The 27,928-nt window shown below is 40.3% G+C and overlaps 1 protein-coding gene across 8 annotated transcripts in view; it reads left to right on the plus strand.

Moving 5' to 3' along the window:
• Positions 1 to 3,115: 3,115 nt before the first annotated feature.
• Positions 3,116 to 27,928, plus strand: part of ARMC8 (armadillo repeat containing 8) — a 111,296-nt gene continuing 86,483 nt past the window's right edge. For 3 of the 8 annotated variants that reach the window (XM_024244096.3, XM_024244092.3, XM_024244095.3), the window contains exons 1-2: positions 3,116 to 4,090; positions 26,234 to 26,310. In XM_024244096.3, coding sequence (XP_024099864.1) covers positions 4,046 to 4,090; positions 26,234 to 26,310 — 122 coding nt within the window. In that variant the 5' untranslated portion in view covers positions 3,116 to 4,045. 8 annotated transcript variants of the gene reach the window in all.

A 27,928-nucleotide genomic window follows, 5' to 3' on the forward strand; every position in this document is an offset into this window, starting at 1 on the left:
TTAAGCAAATTATTGAACCTCTCACAGTCTCACGGCTTTTTTTTTTTTTTTTGAGACAGAGTCTTGCTCTGTCACCCAGGCTGGAGTGCAGTGGCGCCATCTCAGCTCACTGCAACTTCCGCTGCCAGGTTCAAGCAATTCTCCTGTTTCAGCCTCCCAAGTAGCTGGGATTGCAGGAACGCGCCACCACGCTTAGTTAATTTTTGTATTTTTAGTATCGACGGGGTTTCACCATATTGGTCAGGCTTGTCTCAAATGCCTGACCTCAGGTGATCCACCCACCTCGGCCTCCCAAAGTGCTGGGATTACAGGCGTGAGCCACTGCGCCCAGCCTCACAGTCTCACTTTTATTCCTGTCTGCTGAGGGCAAGTACCATGTCTTTGTTCCACTTCAAAAGTCTAGTTCAGTGCATTCACAAGAAAACCTGTAGTTAGTGTCTGTTGAACTGCATTGTATCTCCTCTATACTACTGTCAGTCCCATTTTCTTTTTTATTTAAAGTATTTCATCTGTTTTTTCTTTTTTTTTTTTTTTTTTTTTTTTTGAGACCGAGTTTCGCTCTTGTTGCCCAGGCTGGAGTGCAATGGCGCGATCTTGGCTCACCACAACCTCCACCTCCCGGGTTCAAGCGATTCTCCTGCCTCAGCCTCTGGAGTAGCTGGGATTACAGGCATCCGCCACCACGCCCAGCTAATTTTTTTGTATTTTTAGTAGAGATGGGGTTTCTCCATGTTGGTCAGGCTGGTCTCGAACTCCCGGCCTCAGGTGATCCACCCGCCTTGGCCTCCCAAAGTGCTGGGATTACAGGTGTGAGCCACCGTGCCCGACCCGTTTTCAAGTCTTTTTAAAGATTCTTCTGAATTCCTTTTGGGACCATTCAGGTTTTGGATTATACCTATCTCCCTACACTTTAAACTTTCCTATTTTTGTATAGATACATTTCTCTCTGGCTTTGTTTCTCATCTTAGGCAGTTCCACATAGATATTTATAAAGATTTTTCAGATTTTTTTCTGGCTACTTCTTGTTTTGCATTTCATTTTTTTTCTTCATTAAACTCACACTTTGTTGTCTTTTTTTTTTTTTTCCAGAAATTAATACTGCTCTAAGAGCCATGGAACGACAGGGAGAGGTTTCATTTCTGTTTGCAGAGTAGTCAGCATGGATATTTCCCTCTCCTCACCACAGTGCCAAATCTAACTGTTTTTGTTTTTTTCTGCAACCTCCTCTTCCCGGGTTCAAGCAATTCTCCCGTCTCAGCCTCCTGAGTAGCTGGAACTACAAGTGCATGCCACTATGGAAGGCTAATTTTTGTATCTTTAGTAGAGATGGGGTTTCACCATATTGGGCAGGCTGGTCTTGAACTCCTGACCTCAGGTGATCCATCCGCCTCAGCCTCCCAAAGTGTTGTGATTACAGGTGTGAGCCACGACGCCCCCCCTTAACTGTTTTGTTATCATCACATGCGGGCTGAATCAAAAATTCCTTTTATCTTCCAATTTCTACTTATTACTTAAGAGTGTACCTAAAGTTATTTATCAGTAAAATTTGAACTGGGAGCAAGATTCCTGATCTCCAAGCTTAAGAGTTGACTATTCAATGCTTTCTTCCTGTAAAATGTCTATGTCAGTCTTCTGGATATAAAACAGGAAAGCCTGGGTAACAGACGTAGGTGTGAGATGTCTTGAGTCACATTTCTAGCTCCTCCCTGCTCTGATTTCAGCCACAGCAGCAGTGACAGTTCTGTGCAAGCTCAGATTTATGCTGCCTATATCCCACCCTAAGATGAAACCTGCAGACTCTGCTTTTTTGTATCAGGTTAAAGAAGCCCGTTCTGTTCGGGGCACAAATATAATCCAGGAGGGCAGGGAGTTAATAGCCCTAGGGAAATCCTCAACCAATACAGATGGTATTGGTGGATGAATGCTGTAGCTTCAAGATGGACAATCCAGAGAGGTATTCTGTATGTTTTTCAGAGGTGATTGAGGAATAAACAGTGGCATCAATAATGGACAATTATCTTGAATATTTATTCTTTCTTTTTTCACTCTCCCTGACCTATCAATTTTGTTCCCTGAAAGCACTTCCTAAATAAACTACGTGCACCCAAATCTTTGTCCCAGGCTCAAACTAAGCCAAAAATTCGTTCAACAAACATTTACTAAGTGACTGTCCTAGGCACTGAGATAGACAACCTAGAAGATAAAACTCCCAGTGCCTGTCTTGAAGTGTATAGTGAGACAAACACGGAAACAATTAACAACAACAAAACCACCCTACAATTAAAGTGAAGTATGAAGGCATGGGGGAAAGGGTATCTAACTCATGCCTGGGGGAGGCGATTCCTGGAGGATGTATTGCTTGAGCTAATGGATGGAGTGTGGATCAAATACAGTTATAATGACTCTATATGCTATGTATTAGGGTTATGCTCTGCCCCATTGCAGTATGCAGTACATGATGTGATTTTAGGTGGTTCATGGATGGACATTTAAACTTTTTGTAGTTAATGTGTACTAGAATAAAAATAAGGAGCACAACAAACTTGATTTCACAGAGTATTATGGTTTAGGATAAAGCCAAAAATTTTTAATGAGTTGAAATTGGCTTTAAATAAAAATATTGAATGAATAATAATACCTAGGTGCAGATTGGCAAAGATTGTGTAGGTGGTGTACAGATTACCCAAGTTTCGGAAATAGTATTATAGCAGAAGGACTAACTAAAATAAAATTCTTGCCTTCCAGGAATTCAACAGTTTGTTAAGGAACACAGACCCATAAGCAGGGGTGGTAAATGCTACACTAAATTTGGAAACCAAGTACAGGAGGAAGACAGGAAAACAGTGAGGAGCAGAGTGCGGGAGAGGCTACCAGCTACAAGACCAGTTGGAAGGCTATTGCTGTGGTCCAGGGTAGAGGTTGCAAGAGCCTGAATTAGGGTGTGGCTATAGAAATGGAAGGAATACAAGTAATGTTAACAGGCCAATTGCAACCATACTGTGAAAACCTTACTGGTTGCAAGCAGTACGAAGGTGAAACTTATCCAACCAAGTCAAGGGCAGTGTTGCACACACACATACACACACAAAGTAGTAGGACAGCTGAATTAATCAAGTATAATCAAAAGCATACTTTTATTTGGCTTCGGTTATGAGAGTGTTTTAGTGTGAAATATTTAGATATTTGCCCCCATTTTCCCCACTTGACTCAGAAGCTGGAGAAATGTTAATACATATTGTATAACGCTTTTTACGTTCTAGGTTTTTTCTGAGCGCTTCACGTTTGTTGACTCCTCCATCCTCATTAACCTTTATTTTACAGATGAGGAAACTCAAACAGAAGGTTAGATAACTCGCCAGGGTAAAGCAGCTGGTAAGTCAAGTAGCTAGGAAGAAACCCAAGCATTCTGGCTATTCTTAACACTACACCAGAATAAATAGGGCCGACACACAACGCTAAGGCAAGTCACATATCTGTATTGGATCGTGAAACAATCACTCATTACGGTTGGCAAAGGTTCTGGGATCGCAATTTCCCCACCTATAAAATGGAGATAACGACGCCGGGAGTTTGGTGCAGAGAGAGAGAATGAACATGAAAGTGAACTTCAAACTATGTATGTGGCTCCACGTACTACTTTTTCCAAGTATGAATACGGGAACCAAAAACTGCAATTTATCAGTCAGTAAAGCTTGTAGCGTCAGGGCGAGACTCCGCCTCTGGGGCCCCGCCCACCGCGAGCGGCAGGTGGGGCCGGCAGATCTTCTTTGCGCATGCGGAAACCGCTGCCCGCGCCCACCTCTAACCCAGGCTCAGAGTAGCTGCTGTTTCTGAGGGAACGATTCGTAGGACAGCCCCTGACGCGATTCCCTTTTGCCCTTCTTTCTGCGTGCCTTTCCGGTACTTGAGCGGTGTCCAGAGCATGGCCAGTTCTCGTCTATCTGGCTGCCTTTAGGGAGAGGTGCCTAGCGTTAGCCAATAGTTGGCTGTCGAAAGTGCCGGCCCCCGCGCCGGCGCGTGCAGCAGCCGGGTGGGAAGGCTCAAGATGGCGTGCCTGTTGGAGACCCCAATCCGCATGAGCGTCCTTTCGGTGAGTGACCTGCCGCGGCCGCCCGCCCGCCCTCCAGGAAGCCCCATCCCGGTCTCCACCATTCCCCCAAGCGTGGTGTGCCTCCTGGGCACCACCCCCTGGGGTGGCCCCCGGCTCAGTCTTGGGCCAGGGAGTGAGCGAGGGTGGACAGGCGGGATAGACGGGCAGAGGGGACCCCGGCCGAGCCAAAGACGTTTCCAACTCCGGGAGCTCCCGCCGGTGCGGGTTCCCAGGATGGCGTCTGGCAGGCGGGGTGGCTGGGCTTACAGACAACTGGCTGGGCGGCGCGGCTTGGACTTTGCCAAGCGTTTCACTGAGCCTTCCTTTTAGCGATGCCGCTTCCCGGGGGCCGAGCTTTCTGCCTTGTGAGGCGCCGGGCTTGCAGCCGGCCTGGGAACGAGCGCCCACTCAGCTCTCCCCGGCTTTGGCAAGAAGAGGTGCAGGCTCCTTGGCCCCCATTTCCTCAGAGCTGCCAGGCCAAGTCTGTGCGGCTTCTATCGCGTCCCAGCACCTGGGCACCGGCTGAAGCTGTTTGCTTTTTGGCAATGGTGATTGGTATCAGCTGCAACTCTTCCTAGTGTGTGTGGTTATTTAAGCCCCTTTCCTCCGCTCTGCTCAGAGGTCGCGGCTCTGAGTCAGAGGAACTCTATGTTCCCTGTGCCTGGTATTCCGTTTTTCTTTAAGGGGAGTCAAACATTGAAGGGGGGAAAAGGGGGTGAGATTTCCCCATTGTTGAAAGAAGGGAACGTATTGACATGCCAGGAAGTAAAACCTGTTTTTTTTAAAAAAAGTTTTTTTAAAGAAAAAGACGACTTTCACCTTTCACTATGTTGCTCTTGAACCAGGACCAGGAATGAAAGTTACTGGGAGATAACTTCGAAGGATTTTGCAACAAATTCGAGCTGTCCGACTCTGAGAATGGTCAGTTTACCAATGGTTCATTTGCTATTGTTGGAAACAAGCAGGCAAATACTGATTGACCATCTTTTAGACTTGTGGAAGCCAGTCTGATACTGAGAGGGTAGTTGGATTATAAATGACTTGTCGGGTTCTTAGAGTCTTGTAACTACAACCGGTTTCTTTTCTCTTATCTGACTTGTCCCACAAACAGACTCACCTATCTGAAAGCACCTAGGACATTTGCTTATGATTCAGGGTTAGAGCAGTGTGGCAGGCCTCAACCTTGAAAAGGCTTAAGTTGTCATTACAATAATAATTTTGTGAGGCTGTCAACAGATTTTTCTCCTGATCCATTTTAGCAGTCATTTTTTCTTATTTTTAAACTGCAACTAAGGAAATACTGTTTACCTAAGTATTAGATCAGATTAGCCTGTTACTCCATCACTGACTGTAATACCCAGGAATATTCTGTGGGAGTGCAAGCCAATGACTTTTACCTCATTATGTTAAAAAAAAAAATAGTATGTGTCTTGGCTGTTCTCAGTTCCCCTTTAATTATTCATTTAGATTTCATTTATCCTTCAGTTCACCTGAAGCTTACTTTTTGGATTTTGTCAACTTGTATAATGCATGTGATTGAAAGTTTTCATTTGTTTCACTTCCTTGGTAAATAATATTTTCTGCTTATTTTATTCAAAAACTTCTTGAAGAGTATTTTCTATTAATACTTCTATTTAGGATTTGCCTTTAGCCCTAGTCTCATTAGGGGCTTTTTTTTTTTCTTTAATTAAAAAAAAAAGATTTCCATAGTCCCAAAGTCTGGTCTATCAGATCTTCACTCCTAGAGCCTTGGGAAGTAGGAGCTTTTGGATAAATGATTTAAAATGTTTCAATTCACTGATTTTATTAATTTAAAGTGAACCCTGTACCTTCAAAGTACTACCCAGAGCACCATATTTTGAAATGCAAACTAGAACAGGAAACATTCATCAGAAATTATCTTGAATGGTTGATTCCTTTAATAAGCTACAATGTACCAGTTATGTACAAGCTCTGTATTGTATACGTTAGAGAATGCAAGAATGCAAGGATGAGATCAGAAATGCGTTTCAGGAGCTCATAGTCTGGGTGACGCTATAATTTGATAAACATAATTTCAGCAAGGAGGCATTCAAGTTGTTTTAAAGGATTTCCATTTGAGTCTCTTTATACCTTCTCCTTGGGAGATCTCGTTGATTTTCCTATAACCTTAACTGATGAGTTCACACATCTGCATTGCCAACCTTGACTTTCTTCTACATCTAGTCTTATATCTTAAATTGTGTGGATGACACCCATCGCTTCCAGTAAAGCAGCACATTCCTTCTCCTAAGGGGAATTAGTTATGAGTTCCCAATTTCTGTTAATGGTATTATCTTTCACTGATAACTCACTGTTAAACCTCCTGAATAATCTCTGATTCTTCCTCCTTTCATCCCCCTGTATCTACCAGTTGTTAAGCTCTGTTGCTTCTTTATTCTTAGTGTTTCTCATATCTTTCTCTTCCCATAACCACCCTCATTCAGGACTTTGTTGTTTTGTGCCTGCACTACCACAGCGTCCTTTTAATTATTTTTACTGTCTCTAATGTCTTACACTCTCAGTGCAAGTCCATGTCTACTTTAATTTTCCTAAAGAACTCTTCGTACAGCTGCTGCTTGGTTTCTTTTCTTGATTGAGTTTGTTTTGCCCAAAGGCCCAAGTTTATATTCAGCTTCAGAGTTGAGATTCTTTATTTTCTTCTTTATCTTTTTTTTTTTTTTTTGAGATAGAGTTTTGCTCTTGTTGCCCAGACTGGAGTGCAGTGGCACGATCTCGGTTCACTGCAACCACCGCCTCCTGGGTTCAAGCGATTCTCCTGCCTCAGTCTCCTGAGTAGCTGGGATTACAGGCATCCGCCACCATGCCCGGCTAATTTTTTTGTATTTTTATTAGAGACGGAGTCTCACCATGTTGGCCAGGCTGGTCTCGAACTCCTGACCTCAAGTGATCCACCCACCTTGGCCTCCCAAAGTGCTGGGATTACAGGCGTGAGCCATCGCACCTGGCCGAGATTATTTTCTACATGAGCCTTCTATCCTGTATAAACTGGCTTTCTCAGGTTAGAGTGATACAGGATTCTTCCAAACTCCAGTAAATCTTACTCTTCTTACTCATTTGTACATAGGAATTTTAGCTTTGTATATATATATTCTGTACATCTACTTTGAGCTTCTGCCATTTGCTAGGCAAGCATGGTGTTGAGTTTGGGAATACAGCCGTAAGCTACACAGACCTCTGTCCTTTTGGAAATGTTAGCCTAGTGGGAAAAATAGATATCAAATAATCACACAGTTTGTGAATGGTGATTAGTATTATGAATGAAGTATATAGGGTGCTGTTCAAAACATGTCATAGAGGAGACTGATCTAATATGGAGGGCAATAGGAAGAACTAGGGAAGGTTTCCCTGAAGAAGTGATGCTGAGCTGAAAGTTCAAGGATAAGTGACAACTAACTAGAAAAAGTGACAGAAGAGCATACAATGCAAAGGGAACTGCTTTTGCAGAGGTCTTTAATAATACTCTGTCTTGTCGTATTATAGAGTAAATTAATTCAGAAGTAACACTTTGTCTTGCAAATCCTAGGTACTCAGTAAATGTTTGATTGAACTATCTATTTTGGAGGATTGGACAAACTCTTCAGCCCTCTTTCTAGACTGCACTATGACCACCCCATCCCTCTTTGGTTTGCATTTAACATTACAACATCACCCTTTTCAACAAATTCATAAATTTCTCCCATGTTTTCTATACTTTTGAATTATGTTGATTGCATTTTTAAAAACATTTATTTTGAAATAATTATAGATTCACAGGAAGTTGCCAAGATAGTACAGACAGGTCCCTGTGTACACTTCACCCAGTTTCCCTCATAGGTTACATCTCATGTAGTTACATTACAGTATCAAAACAAGGAAATTGATCTTAGTATAAGTATGTATCTATTTCTGTATCATTTTATCACATGTATATTTGTGTAACCATTACCACCACTGTCAAGATACAGAACTATTCCATCACCACAAAGATCTCCTTCATATTCCCTCTTTATAGTCCCACCTACCCAGCCTCTCCCCCCAACAGGTATCCCTAACCCCTGGCAACCACTAATCTGTTCTCCATCTCTATAATGTTGTAATTTTCTATAATGTCGTATGAGTGGAATCATACAGTATGTGACTTTTTGAGGTTGTTTTTTATCACTCAGCATAATATGTTTGAGATCTATCCATGTTGTTGCATGTAGCAGCAGTTCCTTTTTATTGCTAAGTAGTATTTCATGGTGTGGATGTACCACAGCTTGTTTAACCATTCACCTGTTGGGCGTTTTGGTTGCTTCTAGTTTTTGGCTATTATAACATAGTATGAACAATCATGTACAGGTTTGTAAGGACATAACTTTTCATATCTCTGAGCTAAATGCCCAGGAGTGCAATTGCAGGATCATATGGTAAATGCATGTTTAATTTTAAAATAAACTGACAAACTTTTCCAGAGTGGCTGTACTATTTTACATTTCTACTGGTAATATATGAGACATTGTTTCTCTGTATGCTCACTGCCGTTTGATACTGTTTTTTTTTATTTTAGCTGTTTTAGTAGATGTGTAGTAATATCTCATCATGGTCTTAATTTGCATTTCCCTAATGATTAATAATATTGAGAATATTTTTATTATTCTTTTTTTTTTTTTTTTTTTTCCCAAGACGGAGTCTCGCTCTGTTGCCCAGGCAGGAGTGCAATGGTGTGATCTCAGCTCACTGCAAGCTCCGCCTCCCGGGTTCACGCCATTCTCCTGTCTCAGCTTCCTGAGTAGCTGGGACTACAGGCGCCCGCCACCACACCCGGCTAATTTTTTGGATTTTTAGTAGAGACGGGGTTTCACTGTGTTAGCCAGGATAGTCTCGATCTCCTGACCTCGTGATTCACCCATCTTGGCCTCCCAGAGTGCTGGGATTACAGGTTTATTTATCCTTTTGAGACAGTCTTGCACTGTCACCTAGGCCGGAGTGCTGTGGCGTGATCTCAGTTCACTGCAACCTCTGTCTCCTGGGCTCAAGCAATCCTTCTGCCTCAGCCTTCCAAGTAGCTGGGACTACAGGTGTGTGCCACCATGCCTGGCCATGTAGAGACGGGGTTTCACCATGTTTCTCAGGCTGGTCTCGAACTCCTAAGTGTAAGCCATACTCCCACCTCAGCCTTTCAAAGTATTGGGATTACAGGTGTGAGCCACTGCACCTGGCCTGAAAATCTTTGCTTATTTGCCATCCATGTTTTCTCTTTAGTGAAATATTTCTTCATGTCCTTTTGCCCACTTTCTAATTGGAGTGTTTGCTTCTTTACTGTGGTGCTTTAAAAGCTCTTTATAGGTTTTATTTTTATTTTATTTTATTTTCGAGATGTGTTTCGCTCTTGTTGGCAAGGCTGGAGTGCAATGGCCTGGTCTCAACTTACTGCAGCCTCTGCCTCCCAGGTTCAAGCGATTCTCCTGTCTCAGCCTCCCAGGTAGCTGGGATTACAGATGCCCGCCGTCACACCTGGCTAATTTTTGTATTTTTAGTAGAGATGGGGTTTCACCATGTTAGTCAGGCTGGTCTCAAACTCCTGACCTCAGGCAGTCTGCCCATCTCCGCCTCCCAAAGTGCTGGGATTACAGGTGTGAGCCACTGCGCTGGCTTATTTTATTTTTTGAGACAGAGTTTTGCTCTGTCATCCGGGCTGGAGTGCAGTGGTGTGATCTCAGCTCACTGCAACTTCTGCCTCCCAGGCTCAAGAGATTCTCAGGCCTCTGCCTCCCAAGTAGCTGAGATTACAGGTGTGCGCCACCATGCCCAACTAATTTTTTGTGTGTATTTTTAGTAAAGATGGGGTTTCGCCATGTTGGCCAGGCTGGTCTCAATCTCCTGGCCTCAGGTGATCTGCCCACCTTGGCCTCCCAAAGTGTTGAGATTATAGGCGTGAGCCACCGTGCCCAGCCAAAAGCTCTTTATATGTTTTAAATCTGAACCCTTTGTAAGATAGGTATTTGCAAATATTTTCTCCTAATCTGTAACTTGCCTTTTCATCCTCTTAACCGCAGTTTAAGATGAACCTTGATCTCATACCTTATACAAAAAGTAACTCAAAACGGATCATAGATTTTATCATAAAATAAAACTTTTAGAATAAAACGAGAAAATCTGCAGAACCTTAGGCTTGGTGAAGAACTTTTAGACATAACACCAAATGCATTACTTATTAAAAAATTGATAAATTGGACTTTACCAAAATGAAAACTTATGCTCTGTGAAAGACCCTGTTAAAAGGATGGTTGCATTTAATTTTGGTCACTTTGTAATGGTAGAGAGGTAAGGTAACAAAATGTCTTTGAATCACTTTGTAGGCTATTATAAACAGCTGAGGCACTTGTTGATTTTTAATTGTCTTCTTTACAGTCCTTTCCCAGTGCCATTATGTCTTTTTTTTTTTTTTTTGAGATGGAGTCTCGCTCTGTCTCCCAGACTGGAGTGCAGTGGTGCGATCTCAGCTCACTGCAACCTCCGCCTCCTGGGTTCACACCATTCTCCTGCCTCAGCCTCCTGAGTAGCTGGGACTACAGGCGCCCACCGCCATGCCCGGCTAATTTTTTGTATTTTTTAGTAGAGACGGGGTTTCACCGTGTTAGCCAGGATGGTCTCGATCTCCTGACCTCGTGATCCGCCTGCCTCGGCCTCCCAAAATACTGGATTACAGGCGTGAGCCACCGCGCCTGGCTTTTTTTTTTTTTTTGAGACAGAGTCTCGCTCTGTCGCCCAGGCTAAGGTGGAGTGGCGCGATCTCGGGTCACTGCAACCTCCGCCTCCCAGGTTCACGCCATTCTCCTGCCTCAGCCTCCTGAGTAGCTGGGACTACAGGCACCCGCCACCACACCCAGCTAATTTTTTTGTATTTTTGGTAGAGAAGGGGTTTCACTGTGTTAGCCAGGATGGTCTCGATCTCCTGACCTCATGATCTGCCCACCTTGGCCTCCCAAAGTGCTGGGATTACAGCCGTGAGCCACTGCGCCCGGCTGCCATTATTTTTTTTTTTTTTTTTTGTTTTTTTGACAAGCAGCTGTTAGAACTGTATAGGGTATTCCAAATCTGGATATTCCTTCATTTTGTTCTGTTCTCTACAGTTATAAGCATATTGTTGGCCTTGCCTATAGCTACTTAATGATTTATTCTCTTACATCCATAACTGGCAATAATTAGGAAAAAAATTGCTGTGAAGTTGAACCCACTATCCTGTAAACATAAATTTGGCCTCCCTAGGTTTTTAGTAATAAATGCAAAGTAAAATCTGTACAGCACATTTTAAAGTTTGCCATTAGTTTACAAAGCACTAAGCACTGACATAAAGGGTATGTCAGTAGGTGGTCCTAAAAGAAATTCATCAGTAAATTGCCAGGTGCAGTGGCTCACACCTGTAATCCCAGCACTTTGAGAGGCTTGGGCAGGCGGATCACCCGAGATCAGGAGTTCGAGATCAGCCTGACCAACATGGTGAAACCCCGTCTCTACTAAAAAATACAAAAAAATTAGCCAGGCATGGTTGCAGGCGCCTGTAATCCAGCTACTCGGGAGGCTGAGGCAGGATAATCACTTGAAACCAACTGGGAGGTGGAGGTTGCAGTGAGTCGAGATTGTGCCATTGCACTCCAGTCTGGGTGACAAGAGCGAAACGATCTCAAAAAAATAAAAATAAATTCATCAATGAATCAATGTAAACTTTCTAATCTTTAGTGGCAGTGTGTGAAAAATGAGAGGTGCTCATTGTATGTTTCTGGACATCTTGCTGTGTATTTAAGGAAAGACTAAGCACATGTTCAGGAAGTCTTTTAAACTCTGTAAAGAATCAGAAACACATTTATGTAGGGTCTTCAGATTTTACTTTTGAGACCTAGCCTTCTTATCACCTCCTATTTTCGCTAAATTTTAAAATACTTACTGTCAGCAGACAGGAATGTCAGTGATTCTGACTTGTATGTTTTTCAATTCTGATTTGGCATTTGTTTTTGCAGTACCATCTGTCCTGTTGACTTCTGGGTAAAGAGACGGTATTACATGAAAAAAAACAAAGCTCCTATTATCCTCTAGAAATTGGAGAGCAGCTGCCTTCACTGAACAGTAGTGCTATGATCCCTGGGACTGCTGAGATAGAAATTAAAGGTATTCCAAATAAGAGCAGTTTTACAGAAATAGCCCCCTGCCCCACCACTTGTCGTTTTGTTGAAAAAAAAGAAAAAAAACTGTTTTGACCACATTCCCTAATTTCAGAGGAATGAAGAGTTAGATTTTCTAGCATATTCATAATGTAGGTATTAGAGGAAGGAGGAATGATGAAACAGTGTAAGGCTTTATATTAAAAATAAAAAGTTGTGGTCCAATGGGAAGTTTTCAGCCTATAAGATCTATTAATATTGGGAGGTCTTTACCACCTGGAAAGTGATTATTGAACACATGCTTCTTTGCCTTAGGGGTGTTTTTAAGAATTTCTGAGGCTTTCAGAAAGCTAATGGTGATTGATGGGATAAGGGAGACTAAGGAAAAGGAAAGAGTCATGATGATCATTATGATAAAGCATGATTCACAGGATTTATGCCTTTTTGGCCAGGTGGTATCATCTTCTGAGATGGTGAGAATTAGGAATATGTTAGGGGAGTAAGTAGGAAAATGAGTTTCATTTTGGACATGCCAAATTTGTAGTCAGTTGGATATAAAGGTTGAGTGCCTAAATCTGGGGTAATGATCATTATTTTGGCATCATCAGTGTATTGATTTCTGGTTCTTAGCTGTTTAAGGATGAGAATCTCAATACCTGCTTTCCCAGGAGAACATGCATATGCCCAAATAGTTGCATAATTTCTAGAGGTTGCTGGATTCCCTGAAACCCAGAAGTCACTCCAGAATTAACTTCTTTACTTGTCCCAGTGTGAGTCAAGAAAATGTAGCAAAAGCCAGGCACGGTGATTCACGCCTGTAATCCCAGCACTTTGGGAGACTGAGGCAGGTGGATCACCTGAGGTCAGGAGTTCGAGACCAGCCTAACATGGTGAAACCCCTTTTCTACTAAAAATACAAAAAATTAGCCAGGTTTGGTGGCGCACACCTGTAATCCCAGCTACTTGGGAGGTTGAGGCAGGAGAATTGCTTGAACCCGGGAGGCGGAGGTTGCAGTGAGCTGAGATCGCACCATTGCACTCCAGCTTGGGCAACAAGAGTGAAACTCCGTCTCAAAAAAAAAAAAAAAAAAAATTAAGTCATTTAAAATCATTTTGGAATGGTAAAGATTGTAGCAATAAGGTATTAAAAATCATGTGAGCTATTATGTGTGAGAATTGTTTCTGAAGAGCTACAATTTTTTACCTAGAGTATGCCAGTAATCTCCCAGAAGGTGTACTTTGTCCACAGAAAGGGCTTTGTGTAGCAGGCCTGGGATGCAAAGCTAGGTTATCTGGAGATCCAAACAAACTACAAAGTAAGGTGATTGTAGGTCTGGACACAGGCAAAGTGGAATAGACAGATTCGAAGTGGCCTGTGATATTGCCGTGATTGTCACACAGGCCACAATGTGGGTGACAGGTCAGGTCTGACAGATCTTGAGTGGTACTGTAATAGGAAAGTGAATGCACCAGCTGCTGCAAGTGATGGGCTGAGTCTGAGGCAAGCACCATGGATAGCTCCAAGGCAAGGGTATTACTGCCTCTAAGAATCTGAAGCAAATAAAGCCCTTTTTATCAGGAAGGCACCTGGCCTGTCTGAACAATACTGCTTCGAAGGTGTGCCATGAAAGATGGTACCCAGGATCTCTAAGTAATTACATGACAGCAATTTTGAATAATAATTTCAACTATTCTTATGGGCCAGGACAACACCTCACCCATATCTGAATAGCCTCACTTTGTTGTTATGTCAGGATTGAGAAGTTGGCATTTAAATACATCCTAGTGGACTTCTTGGGTCATCTTATCACCTTGGGAGGCATATAAATGAACCTCAGCCAATCCAGAGGATATCTCAGTCTTTGTAAAACTCCTGATCATTTTTGTAACTTTGCATGTGCTTTCCAGAGATAGTTCTTGCTCCCTTGGACTTTCAGATTATGCTGTCTCACACCGTGGGTTCTTATCTCATTTACTCTATCCAGAAGTATCTTTTATTGACCCTCAGTTTAAGCGTTCTCATGTACAGTGAAGAGTAAAGGAATTGAATTTAATAGTGAGAAGAAACCTTAAAGATCTTCTAGAGCCAGATAGCTCTTTATGATTTGTACCATATTTTAAAAGGGAAAACATCATAGTACTTGATTAGAAGCATGAATGCAAAATTACTTTCAGTCTTGTGACCACCAAGCACTTTATGGCAATATTTAATAGTTTACAAGGGCAGTAAGAATGCATTATCACATTAAAAACTCACTACAGAGCCAGATGTGGTGCCGTACACTTGTAGTCCCAGCTCCTCAGGAGGCTGAGGCTGGAGGATCACTTGAGTCTGTGAGTTTGAGATTTGAGACCAGCCTACGCAGCATTGCAAAACCCTGTCTCGGGGGCAAAAGCCAAACAAACAAAAAAAACTCCAGAAAAAGTAAAGGCTGCCCTTCATATCCCTTTTAATCTAACTGTGCCCTGGCTTTTCTTTTATGAAAAAAGAAGATCCCTCTTTGTTCGAGTATAAAATCATGGAATCTTTTCTTGGAAGAAACCTGCAGATAATCTTTAGTTCATTCTTGTCATTTTTTATTGAGGAAAACTGAAAACTGGAGAGGCTGGCTTGCCCACTGTAATATAAAGTTCAGAGTCAGATCTCCAGACTCCCACTTTTTAAAAACAAAATTGTGTGTATAGCCTTATATTGTATATTCTTTATTATTATTATTATTTTTTTTTTTTTTTGAGACAGATTCTCACTCTTGTCACCCAGGCTAGAGTGCAGTGGCACCATCTTGGCTCACTGCAACCTCCGCCTCCCGGGTTCAAGTGATTCTCCTGCCTCAGCCTCCTGAGTAGCTGGGACTACAGGCGCGTGCCACCACACACAGCTAATTTTTTGTATTTTTAGTAGAGACGGGGTTTCACTGTGTTAGCCAGGATGGTCTGTGTCTCCTGACCTTGTGATACAGGCCTCCCAAAGTGCTGGGATTACAGGCATGAGCCATTGCGCCCGGCCATATAGCCTTATATTTTAGAGTTTTATTTTCAAATTTGATAAGCACTGATTAATTTACTATTTATTTTTAATAACGTGAAGTCTGGTTTTTGGTCTTTACTGAGAAGTCAGGCTTACCTCTTATGCTATACAAGTATATTAAATTTAAAAATTATATATTTTAGTGTTTTTGTGATTGTGTTTGTGAAATTAAAGTAGATTCCATTCTAGGAATCTCAGTTGCCATAGTATGTTACATTCTGCACTGATGAGGCCCAGATGCATTGTGAAGTAACATTTTAGAAACTTTCCGAAGTTACTAGAGGCTACAGAAGTACAGAGCTTTGATTAATCTTGGGAGGGAGGATGCAGTGAAACTTGACATACCAAAAAGTGAATAAGGATAAAATTGGTTGCAAAAATAGTACACAAGGGGTATGAAAGGAATCAAATGTTTTAAATCTCATCAAGTCCTAATGGGGCTAGAAGTTTACCAGAATACAAAGAGCAAAACAAAATAAAACCAAAAAAGCCTACATCAAAATCTTGGGTTTTGGATAGTATTTGGGAATTTTCTTCTAATTTTTTTCTCCTTTTGGAGAAAATTGGAATGTAGGAATTTTGGAATACCTAAGAAGGACATGATAGCTGCCTGCAAGTAAAAGGTCTGTCTTTGTGGATAGTGTTATCCTTTTTTGTTCCAAGTAGAGGCAGATTTTTTTCCCTCAAAATTAGGAAAGAATTGCCTAACAATTAGTTTTGTCTAATAGTGAAATTAACTCTGGCAGTGAAATAGTACACATCACCAGAACTCTTCAGGCAGCAGTTAGGCAGTTGTATTTAATGTTTTTTGTCTTTCATGATTTCATGAGAATGCAACCAGAACGAAGGGGAAGAAGTGATTTGAAATTAAAGCACAATTTAGTAAAATGCTGCTTTTAAAGTATTGGTGTCTGATATTCTGGATTGTGGTAGTCCTAATCTCTCTAGGGACAAGTACAAATACATTGTCACTGGGCTTTAAAATGAATAATTGAGAATTTGTGATTGATCTGAGCAGTGTACTTGTTTGGCATTTTAGTAAATTGTCACAGTGACAAAAGGAAGTATTTTTTGAACTGAGGGTTTTGGAGGTATCAGAAAATCAAATTTTGGTTTCACATTGTTTTAGGGATAGAAAGAGGTTCTGGGGCTCCCAGTTGACTGGAAGGTTGAGTTGTTTCAGTTTGTGGTTTCCCAACCCTATCAGACTCACACACTCTGCTTATAATAGATATTTTGTGGCACTTTTTTGGCTATCTTGAAGTGGCATTCATAGATAAGTTAACTGTCCTCACATGTAACTTTTAAAAAGTTGATATAATGCCCCAGCTGTAATAAAGGAGAAAGACGTGAAGCTAATTTATAACATTTAAACCTGTAAATACTCAGATCCTGCTATACCAGAAGTAATTAAGTAACGGTATATTTGTAAATATACATAGTTTTGCTGTGAATGTGACAGTTACACTGCAGACTGATATAGATATGTTGTAATGTTTACTTAAATACAATAAATGATATTTTTATGTGACTTTCTGAAATGAATGACTTTTGGTAAAGTTCCTACCAGGACAAAATACCACCTTTTCTTTATTCACATGAGTTACATTCTTGGAAAATCGATGGTACATTAAAATGGTACAAAACATATTTTGTGTTTCTATGTAAAATGGAATTAGACTCTAGGTTTTTTGCCTACATGACTGGATAGTGGAAAGTTGGTGGATGTGTGCCTATTGTCCCAGGACATCTAGCATCTTTAGTCCTTGCCCACTAGATATCAGTAGCATTTGCTGTCATTGTGACAGCCAAAATCATGTTTCAGACTTACAAAATGGATCCTGATTAGAACTGCTGAGAGCATGGGGCTTTCTGAGTGATGTGTGTGTCTTAGCATACACCCTTCCCTCTTCTCACCTCCATTTCCATCTCCCCTCCAGTGTGTGACAGTGTATAGTATAAGCACTTGGAAACAAAATGTGCTATTAAACATTTTTTCCTTAATATATGATATCACTTATTTATTATGTTTATTGCTTTTTCTCTTTCTCCCTTTGTTGAAATGTACACCCTTCAGTGGGCTTTTTTTTTTTTTTTTTTTTTGAGATGGAGTCTCCCTCTGTTACCCAGGCTGAAATGCAGTGGCGTGATCTTGGCTCATTGTAGCCTCTGCCTCCTGGGTTCAAACGATTCTCCTCCCTCAGCCTCCCCAGTAGCTGGGATTATAGGTGCATGCCACCATGCCCGACTAATTTTGTATTTTTAGTAGAGACTGGGTTTCACCATCTTGGCCAGGCTGGTCTTGAACTCCTGACCTCAGGTAATCCACCCACCTTGGCCTCCCAAAGTTCTGAGATTACAGGCGTGAGCCATGCCTGGCCTTTTTTTTTTTTTTTTTTTTTTTTAATGTTAGTTGCCTAGAATAGTGTCTGCATAGCTGTTTAAATATCTTTTGACCAACTCAGTTAAAAAGTACACCAGCATTGTTTTGTGTTCTCAACTGTATACTATATCATCATAATACTAAATTACATTTTCTTTCTCAAACACCTTTTTGCTTTAGAGCTCTTGCATATGTTGTGCTCTCTACCTAGAGTCCTTGTCTTCTCCCCCTCCCTTTTTTTTTTTCTGAGACAGAGTCTTGCTCCGTCGCCAGGCTGGAGTGCAGTGGTGCACTCTTGGCTCACAGCAACCTCCGCCTCCCGGGTTCAAGCGATTCTCCTGCCTCAGCCGCCCAAGTAGCTAGCATTACAGGCACATGCCACCACACCCAGCTAATTTTTGTATTTTTAGTAGAGACGGTGTTTCGCCACATTGGTCAGGTTGGTCTTAAACTCCTGACCTCACTATCTGCCCGCTTCGGTCTCCCAAAGTGCTGGGATTACAGGCATGAGCCACTGCGCCCAACCTTACCCCTCCCTTTTTCACCTGGCAGATTAATATTAGTCTTTCAGATTACTCATCCTTACTTCTCAGATATTATTTTCCATCTTGTCCCTAACTTCAATGATATCTTCAATTTTCTTTTTACATTGTGTTCACTTTTATGATTACACTAAATCACTTTAGTATGGTTACACTTGTAACTTGCTTGTTTACATGGTGTTTCCTTTCTGTGCTATGAAACCCTGAGGGTAAGAAACTCTGTTTACATCCAGAACCTGGCATAATTCCTGGTAAATTAATGATACAATTTGAATTTCATTTAAAATCGAATTTTTGTAGAGTTCAAACTTCCTATTTTTGTGTTTATTTCTTTTATCTCTCCCCAAACCAGGATTTTCTCTCACAATGCTGAATTATGAACAGGATTATCTTGAAGTTCCTAGTAGTTTGTGGACTAATTGACATGTTAAATTTTGATTAGCAACCACTGGTTTAAACATTCATTTCGTCTCAGGTCAGAATACCTCATTGGGAATTGTAATGCTATTTTAATTTCCAAAGAGCAAATGAATTAAATGAATAAGTAGATATGAAAATGAACTAGAACATACTAAACAAGTATATTTGGTTTTTGCTGAGTATTTAGCTTAGTTTGAGAGTAAGCTGCTATTAGTTGAGGATGGGTATTTTTGAATAATTTAGCTTTAACCATGAATGTGAATAACTAAGAGGACTATTAGTACACTTGTCAAAGCAAATTACCCTCTTTGCACAGAAATAGAATTACTCTGAAAATCGGTATTTCAGGATACTTTTACAGTTTACAAGGGATTTTCTGTGTGATTTGAGGCACACTCTGAGACATGTGGTAACATCACCATTTTATAATTGAAGAAACAGTCTCAAATTTTACCTTTTTCCGAAGTTGCATAGCTAGTAAGTGGTAAAACTAAAATTCATACCTACGTCTTCAAATGCCAAATTATTCGTTCTTTCTACTACATGATGTCTGAGTATGTTAGAAATAAAGAACACTATATTTTAATAAAATATACACAGAGCAAGACTTTATTGAAATAAGTTTGGTATTTTCCTATTAGCCTTCAAATTTTTATTCTTGTCTAATAAACTAATGGTTTTACCCTAAAACTTGAGTTGAACACTTATTTTTCCTACTTTTTGAGTTAAATCCTATTCATGACAAGCCTGGGGTTTAAACCCTACCTGAATAAATTTTTTTCAAAAGGCAGTGGTTTAAATTCACCATAGTCATGGGTAGTTTATTCAATCAGAGGGACAATCAGAGCCTGTTCTAGTTTGCCTTTTTAGGACATCTGACTAGTTTCCTGAGCTATCTATAAGTTTTTCCGCTTTTCTTTTGCACTATTAAACACAAACAAAAGGTGGGATTGATTATACAGCTTATTTCCAACAATCTTATTTTATGCATATTATTCTGTGACAGTTATTAATGATACCCTCTTTCACTCTTAAAATTATCCTGATTTGGATGATAAATTCAAAGGCCTGTAAGTTATCTATTGCTGTGTAACAAATTGCCCCAAAACTTAGCTGCTTAAATCATTTATTATCTCAGTTTCCGTAGGTTAGTAATACAAGTGTGGCCTAGTTGGTGCCTCTGGCCCAAGATCTCTTATGTGGTTGCAGTCAGGGTGTCAGCAGGAGTCACAGTGTCATCTGAAAGCTCAGTTCAGGGAGAATTCAGTTCTAAGCTCACTCATGTGGTTGTTGGCAGGTTTTAGTTCCATGCCATGTGGGCCTCTCCATGGGGCAACTCCACAGCCTGACAACTAGTTTCTGTTAGAGAAAAAGGGAGGGGGCGGGGAGAACTTGGAAGTTTCTGAAATGGCATCTTATTACCTCTGCTGCATTCCATTTGCTAGAACCTACTTACTAGATCCAGTCCTCACTCAAGGTGAGGGATTGCGTGAGGGATTGCTCGAGGGCATGAATATCAGGAGGTGGGGATCATTGGGGCCTATCACAGATAGTCACCTTAATAAAAGGAAAACTGCTTCCACGTAATACTTTTCCACAGTGGAATACAACTCACTACCTGTTGCTGTTTTTGTTTTCCTGAATAAATTTACTTCAAACTTCTCCCCAGCTCTCTTATTCATGGCTGCTTCTGTGCATTTAATTGTAGCTGGAGAAAAACACAGCCATGCTGATGGATTTCATGTCAAATTTATAATCACAAGCCTCAGTAAGCCCCTTATTGCTCTCTGGCAGTCCTGGTACATTTTCCTGGCCCATTCAGTGTCTTATTCCTTCTCCTCTTTCTTCAAACCACTCACATTTCTTCCTCTATTTTTACTTTCCAAAAATAGAAGTAATCTGAAGAGAACTTTCGCAGGGTCTCACCACCATATCCACCCAGGCTGGAGTGCAGTGGCTTGGATCTTGTGGAGTGATCTTGGCTCATTGCAACCTCCGCCTCTGTGGTTCAAGCGATTCTTGTGCCTCAGCCTCCTGAGTAGCTGGGATTACAGTCACCTGCCACTACACCTGGCTATAATTCCCTCTTGTTATTGTACTTACACATGCTCTACTTGACTAGTAAATCCCAATCTCCCTCAGTTATTCACGAACATTGTTACAGTTCTCCCCCTTCTCATGCAGCATCAAATTTTCTTCTCTATTAAAACATTTCCATCAATGAATAAGCATGCTCCAATTTATTCTGTCTTAAAAAATAGAATCTCTCCTGAGTCTACTTCTCCCTCTAGCTACTATATTTCTTTAGTCCCCTTTACAGTGAAAAGCCTTCTTTCAAGGTTCTTCTTCTGGTTCTTCTTTTCCCATTCTCTCTTAAACCCTCTCCAAGCAGGCTTTGGCCCCACTTTACTGCTGTTGTCAAGATCAGGGAACATCTCCATGTTCCTAAATCCAAAGGTTAGATCTTAATTATCATCTTAGCTACACAGCACTAGGATTTGACATAGTTGATTAGTCCCCTTTTGAAATATCCTCTTGATTTGACATCCTAGATTTCTTCACTCTACACTGGCGCTTGTTTGACTACTCCAGAGCAGAGTCTTCCGGTCTTGCAGTATCCAGGATCACTCCCTTAGTTAATTAATTTCATTATATGCCAACAACATCTGATTTACACATCTAGCCCACAACTTTTTCCTAAACTCTAGGCTTACATATCCACTACCAACTTGACATCCTCACTTGGATGTCTAATATGATTCTCAATCCTAACATGTCCACAACTGAACTTTTGATCTTCCCAGTCAAATTCAGACCTCCTACAGTCTTCCTCATCTCATTAACTAGCAACTCAGTCTTTTTTCTTTTTTCTTTTTTTTTTTTTTGAGGTGAAGTCTCACTCTGTCACCCAGGCTGGAGTGCAGTGAGGTGATCTTGGCCCACTGCAACCTCCACCTCCCTGGTTCAAGTGATTCTCCTGCCTCAGCCTTCTGAGTAGCCAGGACTAAAGGCGCGCGCCACCATTCCCAGATAGAGACAGGGTTTCACCATCTTGGCCAGGCTGGTCTCGATCTCCTGATTTCGTGATCTGCCCGCCTCAGCCTCCTAAAGTGCTGGGATTACAGGCGTGAGCCACCACGCCCGGCGGCAATTCAGTCTTTTTATGTGCTTGGGGAAATAAGTGTTACTCTTGCCTCCTTTCTTCTCTCACACCCTACATCAAGTCTAACAGCTTATTCATTTTATAACTTCAGCACTTACCTGGAATCTGAATACGTCTTCCACAGTGTTTGGTCTAGTCCGTGCTACCATCATCTATGAAATAATAGCATTTCTGGTGATGGAAATAACCTCCTTCCTAGTCTCCCTACTTTTGTCTTGTATCCGTTTCCTTTCTCCACATGTGTCTGTTCCTAAATTGCAAGCAGAGTGATGCTTTAAAAACCTAAGTCAGGGCCAGGCATTGTGGCTCACGCCTGTAATCCCAGCACTCTGGGAGGCTGAGGTGGGAGGATCGCTTGAGGTCAGGAATTTGATATCAGCCTGGGCAATGAGGTTGAGACCTTGTCTCTACTAAAAATAAAACAAACAAAAATATGATAAGTACACACATAAGTCAGATCATGTGTCTATTTCCCTAAACCCTCTAATGGCTTCCCAACTTGGACCATAAAAATAAAAATCCTAACAATGACCAACAAAGTTCTATACCAGTGCTATCCAATGGAAAAAGACAAGCCACATGTGTGATTTAAAATTTTCTAGCAGCCATGCTATCTAAAGTAAAAAGGAAACAAGTGAAGTTGATTTTAATGTTATTTAAACAAGCAAAATATTAATATATCTGTGTAATAAGTTATTACTGAAATTTCTTTCAAAAATAGCAAGTCTTCAATATCTGATGTATAGTTTATACAATTTGGATGCTAAATTTTTATTGGAAATAACTTGATTCATATTTAGGTGTCATAAAGTTTATAGTTGAAAATGTAAACTCATATACCCAAGTAGTTCCAAATCATTCTTAAAAGTTTTAAGATAACTGAATCCAGTATTGGTTTCTTAATTTTAATTAAAGTTTAAAATATAAACAAAATTCACTTCCTAGCCACATTTCAAATTTCAAATGCCATATGAGGCTAGAGGCTGGCTTACTGGACAGTGCAGCTCTTTACCATCTGGCCCCTGTTCTCTGCCTCATCTCCTGCTGCTTTCTCATTTGCTCATTCTGCTCCAGCTATAATGGCCTCCTATTCTTTGATTATGGCAGATACTTCTCATTTTAGGGCGTTTGAATTTGCTGTTCTTTTTGCCTAAAAAAAGCTCTACCCCTAGATAGGTGCACAATCTGCTCCTTCACCTTCTTCAGGACTTCACTCAAATGTCACCTTTTTAGAGGTTCTTTCTCTTATCAACCCATTTAATATCTGTACAAATTGCCTTCTCTCCCTACCTCTTACATTTCTAGGCTGCCTTCTGAAAGAAGAGAGAAGAGGACTGGGAGGGGAGAGGTAACCTGATCTACAAGGAGCAGTGAAATATCAGAATTGTCCTGTACAGATAAATGAATACATTAGACATAAGCGTAGAGTAAGATAAGGTTGAATAAGTGATCATACCCCTTCAGCTTGCTTGCTCTCTGAGCAACTTATATGATTATTTTTGTGTATACATGACAACACTTTCAGATATTAAGCTTCTTAAATGCAAGTCTCTGCCTTAATGTCCTCTTATACCTTCTTTGGCATCTAGCATGTAACTTTGACCAAAAGGCAATGTGAAATCTCCAACTGTGGGCTACCTATTGGTTAGCCTTTTGTGTTTTACATCCTGCGGTGCCTCTCTATCCTCTGTTCTTTTCAGTGCCAGCAACTAGTACACTTGCTGATTGTTTACTTGTATTGGCTTTGCATGCCCTATGACAATGATTGTGACATTGATTCTTTCTTTCCTTGTCCATCCTGGTACACTCTTACTCATTTTCCAAAGCCAATTCCTGAAAGAAGCCTTCCCTGATTCCCCTGGTTTACAAATGTCCTCCTCAGTGCCTCCTTTATGTTGTGTATACTATAATTCTTATATTCTAATAGGGAAATAATCATGTAAACATAGTAACAAGAGAATATGAATTCTTGAGAACAGGGACTGTGCCTTACTTATCTTCTTTATTAAAGATAAATTTATTTTTAATGCTTTCCTCAGTGCATGTTATATTGAATGAACCAGGCACAGAGCAGCAAAAGAATTGCTATTAACGGGGGAAACTTGTGTTAAGATACACATCATTGAGAGGTAAGAGATGTGGAGCTATAGAGAGTAAAGGTAGAGAGAACAGTAACATCAAAATCAATCTCTGGATAGGAGGGTCTGAGGTACTTAGAACTTACTATGCCAGAAAACCAGGAAAACATGTACTCAAATGGAGTGGCAAAACTTACCTGTTTGTATTATAGTAGTGCTTTTTTCAGTTCTTCTGTAGCTTTTGGTTGTCATATATTGTTTCTTGATATGTTCGTACAGTTATTTGTGTCCTAACTGTACATTTGATGATCTGACAAATGGGTAAAGATCATGAGAAGCCCCATTTGTAAACCAAAGGATTGGGCAGATTATTGTTGAGAGTCCTTCTAACTCTGTGATTCTGTTATTTTGAGGAAAACATCTGTTAGCAGGTGCTTTAATGGTACGCTGGTGGGCGCAAGAATTTTCACCACTTTTGCCTCTTTGCTTGCACTGTTTGTTCTTTATAAATGAAGTACATGCTAAAAGCAAGCATTTGAGCTGGATATAGTGGCACATACCTGTAGTTAAGTTACTGGGGAGGCTGAGTGAGATGAGAGTATTCCTTGAGCCCAGGAGTTTGAGATCAGCCTGGGCAAGACCGCATCTCTGAATTTTTTTTTTTTTTTTTTAAAGCAGGTATTTGAGTTGCCTTTGAGGATATTTTGGTAGCAAAATCAGAAGGTGAAAATATGTGTTGGCTGGGCACAGTGGCTCATGCCTGTAATCCCAGCATTTGCGAGGCCAAGGCGGGCAGATCACGAGGTCAGGGCTTCGAGACCAGCCTGGCCAACATGGTGAAACCCCATCTCTAAAAATACAAAAATTAGCCATGTGTGGTGGTGCACGCCTGTAATCCCAGCTACTCAGGAGGCTGAGGCAGGAGAATTGCTTGAACCTGAGAAGCGGAAGTTGCAAGTGAGCCAAGATCATGCTGCTAGACTCTAGCCTGGGCAACAGAGCAAGACTTCGTCTCAGTGGAGGGGGGAAGAAAATATGTGCTGACTTAGTTAACTATATTATCAGAAAACTAGAGTTTGTGTAGTTCTCCAGAGTTATTTTTGGTGGCTCAAAAGTTTTAAGCTGGCACTGTATCTTGGTAATTAACTCTTTTACTGATTTGGAGTTCTGAGTAAATTGGAAAAGTTATTTCTTCCTCCCTATAAGAACTTATTGCTAACAGCGGGGGAGTATATAAAGATATTTCAGCAGGCATCAGAAAAAAACAAGCAGGGGACAAAACTTTTTCTCTGGTTCTTAAATATGGATTCTTTGTTTTAAATAATATTAAGCATCAAAAATTAAATATTAAAAAAGAGTTACCCTCCAAAATAAGTATTACAAGAAGTAACACAATAGAAAAACTCCACAATACAAATGAAAAGGAGGTAAGTGTCTTCCCTTTGTACTCTTTCTAATTCTACCCACCCTTATCCAGTTCAGTTGAGACAGCTTGGGTGGCCTACAGATCACTCTAATTCTTAATTGTTTTCCTTCACAGAAGGTGTGACAACTCCTTTATTTATTTTTACTTCTGCCTCCAGCAGTGAAGCTTCTCTACATTAGTCTAAGGATTTCCTCTTGTACCTAGACTACCCCTTACAGACTATTTCATGAAGTCCTCACTCTTCCCTGGCTGAGAGCCAGATTTTGTCCTTTCGTGTATACTAAATTACAGAAGTAATATTCCTGTCTATTAATTATATGTACGTGACACCCAGCAGTTAGTGAAGAAACTTAGCTTGCTGCTAAGTATATATGCTAACATATATGCCTAGGTCTTCTGTTGACAAACTTCTAGGGCTCGCCACAAAGGTCCCACTATCTAGCTATGTGTTTAGTGAGAACTAGGAGTCTTCTTTCTTTTCTGTCTTACTGTTTATCTTTGTCGTGAGCTTTTTTTCAGACTAATGTAATAAAGTATTTACAAACATATACTTAATATCTTCCTGATGATTCTTCTGAATGAACAAAGTTGTGTGCTTTGTAATTATGTTGATTTTCCAAACTCTCCTGCTAGTTTTAAGACATAGTAAAATGTATACCATGGACATTCTTACCTTTGAAATTGGGCATTCTTAGAAGAAAAATATTGATCTTTGACATCTTGAACTGAACACTACAGTTTCCCATTATTTTGATACCTGAGAGAGAAAAGTCACCTGCTTAAGTATCCCATATCATGAGGAGGCAAAACTAAGTATTTAATATAAATTTTAATGCATCTACCTTAAATTAAATTATCTAGTCACTTGATATTGTGGGTGATGCTGTGAATTTGTGATTTGCATGGCTTCAGATGTCATAATTTTTCCCCCCACTTTCTAGGAAGTAACAGCTAGCAGTCGCCACTATGTTGACAGGCTATTTGACCCTGATCCCCAGAAAGTTCTACAAGGTGTCATGTAAGTAGTATGTATTTAAGAGTCTATCAAAAAGTTGTTTGTTTTCATGTTTTAATCTGCCAATATTTTAATTTTGAATATACAGGGTTATACCTTTTTTCTTTCATTTGGCTTCTTTCTAGAAGGACTGCTTGACATTCATGACGTTTAATATTTTACTACAAAGAATTGTCTTTTGAATAGTTGTTAACTGACATGGTTAGCTTCATTTTTTGTAGAATACTTGTTTCACATTAAAAAAATGTTTTCTTTGGAGAATGCTTTTGCTTCTTTAATATCCACAAAAGCAGGAGAATAAGATTGATGGTCTTTCATAATTGGAATGCAGTGAAAGAATAGACCAGTAGGGTTTTTTGTTTTGTTTTGTTTTGTTTTTGGTTAACTCATTAACTGTCACCAAGATTGAGTCTCCTGTTGATGTTTTAAATTTAGAATTTAGAAAGCTGTCAGAAAATTTAAACTCTTAATAACCATAATGCCTTTTTTTCTCCAAAATTTCATGTTTAATGAGAGGAAACATTTTTAAGCAACATACCAGAGGTAATTATGCTCTTAAAAAATTAAGAGAAGCAAGTAGGATAAGATTTCAGATTTATTCCCTTTCCTTTGAGTTTCAGATTATCATACTCTTAGTGCATTTAGTTCTAAGCAGGAAGGTCTAGACTAAGGCTCATGGGGTTGGGAAATGTGAAGGATCCACAGGCCTGAACTGTGTCTATGGGAAGAAAGACACAAAAAAGGGTCAAGATATATTTGGGTAATGATGAGGGCACCAATGAGGGAGGCCTCTTTCTTTTTCTCTAATCCCATAAGCGTTGTCAGCCAAATAGTCCTTTAACTTGTGCTTAGCCATGGCAAGGCTAGGATGCTTTGTTTATACAAGTTTCTTCAGACCGCAGTTCTTAAAGCCTCTCTCCTCAAAGGCATTGTAGGCTTTGGAGTTGTGAATTTATAAAGGGAGGTAAAATAAAAGTGCTGTAAAACTGCTTGGCTATTCAAATTGAGCTGGAAGGGAAGGTGGGAAGCTGGTTAGGATCCACCCAGATACTTGACACTTACTTTCACAGCTTCTCAATTTATAAAAAACGGTGGTATTTCTGGTGTTCTCATTATGTTAACTTTGCCTTTGTCCCCTTAAGTAGGAGAATTTATAATTATTTAATCACTCCTTTTTAGACTAGTTTAATTATTACCAGGAAAAATGGTTTATTAAATCCATCTGTTAAATAAATCAGTTTGGGTTGTACCTACACACACAAGTTTGTCAAGGGGGCAGGTTTTACTTAACACTCTTCCTTAGACGGATACTCTCCACATACAACCAGATAACTCTGTATATAGATAATTCTAAGTATTACTTAAAATTGCTCAATAAATGGTTGAGAATGTTAGACTTATTAAGTGTTCAATAAATGGTATTAAAAGATAATATCACTGCTACCATGTTTAGGAGAAAGCTGTTTAGTAATCAGAATTCTGTGTGATAGGCTTGTAGAGTTCTATCTGATACGAGTAGCTGATTCGAATGTTGTCACTTTGAGACATTTTTTACTTACCAAAGAACACTGTAGTTTCTCAAAAATTGATAAAATACCAAACGATAAAAGTGGGAAAGATG

This window comes from Pongo abelii, chromosome 2, assembly GCF_028885655.2.
Source record: "Pongo abelii isolate AG06213 chromosome 2, NHGRI_mPonAbe1-v2.0_pri, whole genome shotgun sequence".
Lineage (NCBI taxonomy): Eukaryota > Metazoa > Chordata > Mammalia > Primates > Hominidae > Pongo > Pongo abelii.